Source organism: Pygoscelis adeliae, unplaced genomic scaffold, assembly GCF_000699105.1.
Source record: "Pygoscelis adeliae isolate BGI_AS28 unplaced genomic scaffold, ASM69910v1 Scaffold157, whole genome shotgun sequence".
Taxonomy (NCBI): domain Eukaryota; kingdom Metazoa; phylum Chordata; class Aves; order Sphenisciformes; family Spheniscidae; genus Pygoscelis; species Pygoscelis adeliae.
The window spans coordinates 1,577,747-1,586,834 of record NW_008825107.1 but is presented as its reverse complement, the minus strand read 5'-3'; the positions used below and the strand labels follow the sequence as shown (position 1 = coordinate 1,586,834).

The 9,088-nt window shown below is 35.5% G+C and overlaps 1 protein-coding gene across 1 annotated transcript in view; it reads left to right on the top strand.

The window, feature by feature from the left end:
- The window catches only part of DCLK2 (doublecortin-like kinase 2), a 135,959-nt gene that overhangs the window by 111,300 nt on the left and 15,571 nt on the right, over positions 1-9,088 (top strand). Inside the window, exons 13-16 of the mRNA XM_009327510.1 lie at positions 3,123-3,180; positions 4,959-5,027; positions 6,948-7,067; positions 8,842-8,988. Coding sequence (XP_009325785.1) covers positions 3,123-3,180; positions 4,959-5,027; positions 6,948-7,067; positions 8,842-8,988 — 394 coding nt within the window. The remainder of the gene's footprint in view (positions 1-3,122; positions 3,181-4,958; positions 5,028-6,947; positions 7,068-8,841; positions 8,989-9,088) is intronic.

Sequence of the window (9,088 nt, the reverse complement as noted above, 5' to 3'; positions counted from 1 at the left end):
TTACACTTTGCTGCTAGTGCAAACATAACAGATGATTTGACTGTCACTTTCTCAGTGTATTTTTTAGAACCACCTTCTGCTATCTTTAGCAATCTGAGAGTCATGTCAGCTTCTTAAATATTATGAGGAATTCCCAACTTGTACATAAATACTGGGCAAATTCAGCAAATGTCTGTAAAAACCATAAAAGTTACAGAAACAGTTTCTATTATTTGATCTTCATCTGCTGGTTTTCTTTAAATGAAAAGAAAGATAATTATGAATGGAAACATCTCATTCCAGTCTTAGTAGATCATAGATGCATAGTTAGATACTTTAGCTGAGTCATCCAAATGGGCCAAAAGGGTTGGGTACTGAGGCTGAACCTGGGGCCTCCTCTACTGAAACAGGTGAATGAATCTTATGATCCATAACTTTCTGCAGCCATCATTGTTTTTTCTCAAGAGAATTGTTTCTTGATACGGTAATCTGGATTATTTCTCTTCAGTACTGAGAATAATATTGGCAGGTGGTATGTATGTAACACAATGTCTAATACGCCCTTCTGGTTTATAGCAGCAAATGACAATTGTTAATACTTTTTTGAGAACGTGATGTACAAGCATGCAAGGTTTATAAAGGAATAAAGACTGAGGTGGCAGCTCCTAGAGATACTAGCTGAGTACAGTGCTGATAAAGAAAAAAAATGGCTAAATGTGATCTGAATATGCTACAATTGCTGCACCAAAAAAAGCTCCTGTTGCATGTGCAGGTTTAAGATAATGCTTCTGGTCAGTGTTAACATCTAGACTCCAAGGTCTTGATTTTTTTTTTTTCTTTTTGGACACTTCATACCAACAAACTCTGTTCCTGACAAGCATTACCACATCAGTATGTAGTCATGTCCCTACTGCTTTAAACACTGCAGGTCTGTTACAAAAACTGTGAGAAGACAATATAGCCTACTGTGTTGCAACTGGATTTCTGTCCATTTCATTTTGCAAGAAGCTACACGTGAGAGGCTTGAGTAAAACTAAATGAATGATGCTTCAGTGTTTTCCCATGCACCCTGAAACTGGCCACACGTCCTTTTTTATCTATAGAGTGAACAACATTCATGAAAGATAAGAGGTTAAAAGCATAAGATAACGTAATTTATTATTTTCAGGAATATTGACTGTGCATTTTGGAAATCAGTTCCACTGAAAATGGGACAAGGGCTGCTAAGTCACTTGGGTGTCAAAACGTCATCTGTGCTTGTTGGAATGAGGGGATTGGACTAGAAAAACAACTTTCCAATTATTTAAAAAAAAAGGCAAAATTAAACTTAAAAACCTAGTTTTGTATGTGATCCAATCTTTAGTAAAGCATTAGTAAATGAATTTTATATAAAATAAGTGTACAGCAATAGTTGCTAATAATAACAATGAGAGAGGAAATGCCTACTATAAATGCTTGTCTTCTAATTCCTATTAATTGTTATACTTCATTTCTAATAGTGTTGTGCTTAGAAGCCTTAGTTGTGGAGCCAGGATCCTATTATACCAGCTGCTCTAACAAAAAGAATAAGATCATCTCTTTTGTAAAGGGTGCCTATATATCTGCCTATAAAGACAGGAGTCAACAGATGGACACTGACAGCTAGACAGAAGAATACCAGAAACCTGTCAGGCAATACTGGCGTGTGATAGGCAGTGGTATCAGCACACAAGTCATGTGGATGATATCCAGGGTTTTTTCTTAGGTGCTATAGTAAAGGGCATTTGCAAGAGGGATTTGAAGTTGGTTGATGAATTGGCTTTGTTGAATGTTAACTCCTCTTTCTACACAGCATAAGCGCTGAAGGTTTCCTAAGTGGGTTTTGCTGATCAGTTGTTTGCAGGCTTTCAGATAATGCGCTTAATTTAGTATAACGCATAAATTGTGATTCTGAATTACACACTGTGTTCATAGTAGATTTTAAATCAGGTCTATAATTTAAGAGGATGGCATTTCACAAATACCATTTAGATAACACTTCTGTCTAAAGACCAGATCAGGTTGTAACTATGACAGCCTCGCAGATACAGCTGCACTTTCAGAGCAGAGATTCTCTACTGCATTTTTTTTCAATAATGGATAAATTGAATGTGAGACAGTAATTCAGTTCCTTTTTTTGTAAGGTACTAGTTTTGATTAGTTGTATCTAATGCAAAAAGTATAGTGAAAATTAACCTGGAAGTTTAAAAACATGGCTGATTTGCTTTTGTAAGTGCCTCCAGTGTTGTTTTACCATACATGCTAGTGGTGTTCTGATGCACGCTGGAGTCTGTAGGTACTGACACAATACGAAATAGTAGCAACAGAGTCTTACGGCGTTTTCTTCTAATTCATCATTAATATAAGTAGTAATGTTGTCTTTGTTTAAAAAAAAAAAAAGATAATTAATTTGTGTTGCTTTTTTCTCTCATTTTCTCCCCTTCTGGAGAAATGGAGAACATTTTTATTCCTTAAAGGGACAAAAAGCAAACGAGCTCCTTTCTGTGAGAGTGTTTACTGAAAACAGTAATCCTTTTTACTTTGCATATAACCTCTTAAATGTCATGGGACTTGAGATGACTGCTATAGAATTCCATAGAATACTTAAAAAATACTTAAAAAAATGAAGAACGAAATACAAAAGGTTGAAACTAGTGCCTAATAGATTCTGCGGGATTTTAGACTAGTCTGTAATGAGCTATGGGTTTTTAGCTCTGCTGAATCCTATTGAATTTTTCCACTAGGGTATCAATCTTTCTTCCACTCACGTACACATAAACGTATATGGTTTTATCTTTAAAGCGTACCAGTTGAACAAAGCTAAGTAGAAGGCTCAAGACAAATTTTGCATGTTGCATTAAAGAAGTGACAGAGAGTTGTGCCAGGTCACAGAAGAATGAATTGCAGCTGGAGCCTGGGATTAATACACAAAGTGAGCTAGGTTGTGGTAGCCAGGGAAACAGCAGGCGCAAATGCTGCTGAGAAAACGAGTCCCATTCTGTGAATTTTCTGTCAGCAACCTCATTGGGTCAAGGCATTCTGTTACAATGATGTATATGCTTACAGATAATGCCACAATTTGTTGACCAGTTTCTAATTAACGGTTCTCATATTTTTCTTGCTAGATCCACAGGAAAGGAGTTTGCACTGAAGATCATAGACAAGAATAAATGCTGTGGAAAGGTAGCGTACAACAATTTGCATGTCTAAGAAAAATAGCAGAAACAGTACTAGCAGCTGCTCATTAGTCATAAATGGTGGGTGTGTTTGGGTTTTCTGACTATTTTCAGAATATCTGTTTAACAGGATGATAATGTATCCAAGAAGCAAATAATCAAAGTAGTGAGTGTTAGTCTACTAGATAATAGAGTGAAAAACAAACAAATTGTCATCTGTTTTACTGGACTAACACTTAAAATGCTAATACGTGTCCAAAATGAAATCTGAAGAGAAATGGCCAAAATATATTAGAAAGATTTTGATCTGTAAAATATGAGAGAGGAAATTTGCAGCTGTATATGTATTTATATAATTGCCATCCCTTTCTGCCTCATACATGCTCCTTTTATATGCGGAACGTGGATTTGGAAAGAAATTTTCACAATCATTTCTTTCTGTTTATGTCGTTTCACCATCCTGTATCACAAAGATCTCTTAACAAGAGTTCCTTAACTTTCTTTTTAATTCAAGCTCAAAAAAACCCCCAAAGTCCAAAATTGTCTCTCCAGCAGAACAGCATGTTACATACTCGAAGCAAATACCTGAGAGTGTCACAGACCTCTCTTCACCTTCCTCCCAAGTACAGAGATTTTAAAAAGGAAAAAAAAAACCAGCCTACAGCCAATAACGTAGACTAAGTGTTGGAATAGATAACAACAAATAAAATATTTCTATTTTCACTGCTTTGCAATACCTTAAAAACAAAGTGCTCTTGAGGAACTTAGGAATCAAATGAATCATAGTTTAGTGTTAGCTAAAAGAACACTGAGGGCACAGTGTTAATTAGCAATTAAATTCTGGATTAAAGTCTCTTTGAGAGTAGGAAATTTGCCATTCTCTCAAGGGTGACTGAAAAGATGGACTTTTTTTGGATACAAACACCTTATTTTTTTATGTAAATGATTGCACTGAAATGATTCTGGAGGTAACTTTGCAACCAAGTCAGGGTTTTAATTCAAAGGTAGCCTAGCCTTTTTGTCAATTACATAGAGTAATTGCTCTGAAGTGTAATTAAGAGCTCCAAATGCTGAATGTGACCTTGTAGGAAGACGTAGCAAGTCTGTATAACGTTCTTTGTATGGTAACGAGCTGTATATTACTGTACGCTAATGCATTACCTGTTGTGATGACTTGCTTTAAGCAGAGGTCCTCAAACAGAAATGTTTTATCTATGCAGATTTTAAATTGTGTATTAGGTGCTAGGAGATGAGTGTTCCTGCCTCCCCATCACTTTATCTCATATTCTCTAGGTTTATTTAAGGGAAAATTTAGAAAGGAATCTTAGAAATACACAACCACAAGAAAAAGTGCTGGAATTGCCTTTTTGAGATTAAAATATTGCCATTTCTTCAGCTGCGGGAAGGGTGACCCAGTGTGTTTCACTGCAAAAGAAAACTTTTGGGTGATGTGTACAGCTTGCAACTTTAGATGTGTTTTATTACTTGTCTGAGTCAGCTGCTTTTAGGTATCATAAATTGGAATGGTCCAGAGATAGACAATCCTTTTTATACAGAAGACTTTAGACGTATTTTCTGTTTATCATTCTCACTGCTTTAAAACAAACAAATAAAAAAATCAACCCCATGGATGCATACTTGTCTGTTTTGAAAGGACCTGTGTCTGTATAGCTACATGCAGATGTATGTATATATACAAGCAGAGGACTGTTAAGAAGATGTTTATACAGTGGCAGAACTGTCCAGGAAAATTCCAACAAAGAAAATAATTAAATTTTTCTACAGCTTAGTCCTTCCTCACTCCGTTTCACATGCCAACATAAGCCCTGCCTTAAAAACACCCATCTGGCCCAGATATGCATGACTTGTATGTTGCTCACTGCTCTCTAGCAGTTTATCTTGGATGTCCTAAAACTTGAATCCAGTTGACTAATATATTTTCCACAAGCAGCTTGAATGTTAATTATACAATAATTTCTCTGTAAATAAATCATGTTAATGTAGACTGAAATCTATATTGCACTATCCAGGAGAATGTTATTACAAGTTTGAGAATTATTTTTTTTACATGACAAAATACAGCAAAAACAGTGAGGTGGTTGAAAATAACTAACTACATACTAGTCAGCATTTTGAGGACAGGTATTAAAACAGTAGCTCAACAACATTTTGGAGCCTTTTTAAAAAAATACTATTGCTGTTTATTTTAAATAAACATTACTTATGCCTGAGTTTTATTTAGAGCAATTAACAATTTAGTCAAGTGAAACAAAGCAAGCATAGGTAAAGCTATTGTGCCTTAGTCATAATTAATGGATGTAATAAATTTAATGTTATCTGTTCCTTAGGTAGAAAAAGCTATAATAAGATTCTGTTTTTTGCTTGAACTGTTAATGCCAGTTTTGAATTTACAGGCTTCCATCCATAAGGCTTAGTATGCTGTGGCTGTTCACTTTTGTCTGTTGAGGAGATTCAGCATTGTGTTTAACAGAATTGCTTCATTTTTGTTTGTTTTTTTCCTTCAGAGCACTTTGCTTGGAGCAGACATATGTTTGTTCAGAATGACAATTGATGCTCTTTCAAACTGAATTTCAAAGGTGTGACTGTTTAACCCCTATATGCCGCACCATACTCTCACAAAATGAGATGCACACATGGCATGTGGTTTCTGAGTTACATAGCCACATAAAGCTTTGGCAAAACCACAATGCATCTATAAATAACCATGGAAATAGAAGGTGAAGTAGCATAAGATCTTCAATCACTGCTTACGCACAGTGGATCACATCTACTTCTAGTGCTCTGCTCACAAATGCATGAAGTGCATGCTACTTATCAGTGCATTAAACATGAGTAAGTTCCAAGTCCAGTGAGAGATTTATCTGCCAAAAGGGAAACTAGTGTTTTATGCAGGCATTGTTACTTATTTTGCAATGAACCTAAATACAATATCTGTATTCCAAAATTTAGAAAGGAAAGTGCAAATCATTCTTCACATGAAAGGGGCATGTAATTTTCTTCGCTCTCCAGTGTTAACCAAGTGCTAAGATGTTCTAGCAAACAAAACATTCTGAAACTAATTTGTTCTTGAAACCCATTACTTCCTCAGAAGTATAGGGAAGAGGAAATAAAACTCAGTCTCTGTGCTGTTAAGCTGTTGGAGCCACAACAACTCAACTGAGCTATCACATTATTTTGCAGATTATAAATCTGAACATACGTATAAAATGAACTGAAATCCATAACCAAAGCAGTTATAATGTTCTTCCGGTATATAATCCACAACTTTATTAAAAAAATAAAGTCCTTGAAAATAAATCCTAGGTAATCTGTCCTTGAGTAACCTACACTAAATGAGAGGTGAAGGCTGGAAAGGATCAAGAACATATTAATGTTCTTGATGGGGGGTGGCAGGTTACAATGATCCAGCTCGGGGGCAGGGGGGTCTGAACTTAATTTCACCTCATAATACTCACACAAGAATATAATCTGCACTTCCTGAATTGCTGTCATGTTCTGGGATCTTTTTTCAGAGATATCCCATTGGTTATGTGTGAGAAATATGATATTTTAAATTAAATTTGGTCAATGGTGAAGTACAGTTGGGCTAAAATACAGGTTAAAATCGAGCATCTGACAATAACCCTCTACTATATAAATTAAACAGCAAAAAGGGTGCTCACTGATAAAGTGATCAGTGGTCAGCTGATTAAAGGAAAAGTGTATTGGCAATTTCATGCCTATTCAGATAAACTTCCGTCCTCTTTTGAACAGGAACACCTGATTGAAAATGAAGTGTCTATTCTGCGTCGAGTGAAGCATCCAAATATCATTATGCTTATAGAGGAAATGGACACCCCAACAGAACTCTATCTGGTGATGGAGCTGGTCAAGGTAAGACTAAGGAGACTTTTTTTTTTTAATTCTCTGTGTTGGTGTGAAATCTGAGAAGTATCTAGGAACATTAAGATCTTGGGAGACATAATCAGATAAGATTTCAGTGGCAACCTGCATTTTTAATCATGCAAATACTCTTGTCAATCAGTTATATTAATGGAATTTATGTCTCTTCAGATGTAATTAGACTATTTACACAGATTTGAGGTAATTTTGCAAAGTATGTGCGCAGTCTAGAGAGAAGTGGATAGTGGTTTTTATATCAGTTCACAATATGTGGGAGTAATAGTCATATGCATTTACCGACAGAACACCTGCATTTTTTTTCACTAATAGCTTTATTTAATAATTTGCTTTAAAGAAACAAACTCTCTTTAATGAATTTATCTTAGTAGACAATAAATACAATGAATAGTTTAAACTCAAGTGACTATGGTCCAGCAAAATTAAAACTAAAAAAACTCAACTGTTTTGCTTATATCAAACATTCACCTACCTTATTTCCAATTCACCAGAAAATAGCTGCTGCTTTCATACATGTACAGAGAAAACAAAAATCTTCATTTTGCTGTCACTTTGTGAACGAACACAAGTTGCATCGTTTTAGTCATGCACTCTCTTGTCTGTGTTCTCTACATACACAGCAACACTGCACATTAGCTTGATCAGCATGTCAGATACAAATAATGTGTATCATCGCTTTTTATTTCTGTCTGAAACATTGTTAGATTCAAGAGTCCCTTCTAGAATGGTTGCCAGCATGGGAAACCTCTAAAAAAAGACTGTTACTGTTGAATTCATAATTTCTGTAGCCTACCCATTTCTCTTCCTTTCTAGAAGTTATTTTTATATAGTAGAGGCTTTTTTGGTTTTAAGGCAGTATTTTTTTTATATTTTAATACACGACCATCTTGGCCTGTATTTCCTGAATTGCTGCTTCTCTTCCATGTGTATTGAAATGCTTGGAATGCCACCCACAGCTCAGACAGATCACTCCTACAGATGTATCCAGGGTAACCATCGTAGAGACACCCACGTAAAATTTGTTGCAATGACTGGAAATGCTGCATCAGTAACTCACTCACATGTTGTTATGTATTCCAAGAGGAATAGGGCATCCATAATCAGAGACTGCACAATTGGCATATTCAGAAATCATCTGTAGGTTCTGCACTTTGGTGCATCATAGAATCATTTAGGTTGGAAAAGATCATGCTTATGTTGTTTGTCCTCTTCAGCTATTTTTATTTAATATTTCTGCAATATCTACAGAAATTCCAATTTGCAGTTCATTACAATTGCTGAATATTTATTACATTAGGCTTTTTATTATTGGGCTAATTTATATTACCTTAGGCTTTACTCAAAATCAGGACTGGTTTTTGCTATGTAAAGGTATTATATTGATAAGATGAAGAAAAGGGAAACTGTATGCCTGCACCTGTAGGTAATTTGAGTGATCAAAGGTAAGAAGATCAATAGAATGAAATTAAGACAGAGAGGAGCTGTGATTTGCCCTTCTGAAACTCAGACCCCAGAAGCCTGGAGTACAGCTGAGAATTTAATGTAAATGACCCAAGTCCTAGTCTAGTATCTTGGTGACAGGTAAACAAATCTTTCCGCAAAATAATTTTTTTACTGTTTAACAGTAACATTTAACAGTTAACAGAGCATGCTTTTTGTAAGGGAAGATTTTACACATTTTTTTAATGAAATATCATCATCTTAATTATTTTTCATGTAGTGATCTGTTATCTTTCCATTACTTTAGGGAGGAGATCTATTCGATGCTATCACTTCTTCTACAAAATATACAGAGCGAGATGGGAGTGCAATGGTCTACAATCTAGCCAGTGCACTCAAATACCTTCATGGTCTCAACATTGTGCACAGAGACATCAAGCCAGAAAATCTCCTGGTATGTCCCATTTATTTTCTAACATTTTCTCTTACTTTGTTATCATTAATGCAAATGCTTGTATATAAATGTCAAGGAGCTGAGCAGAGAACAGCAGGAA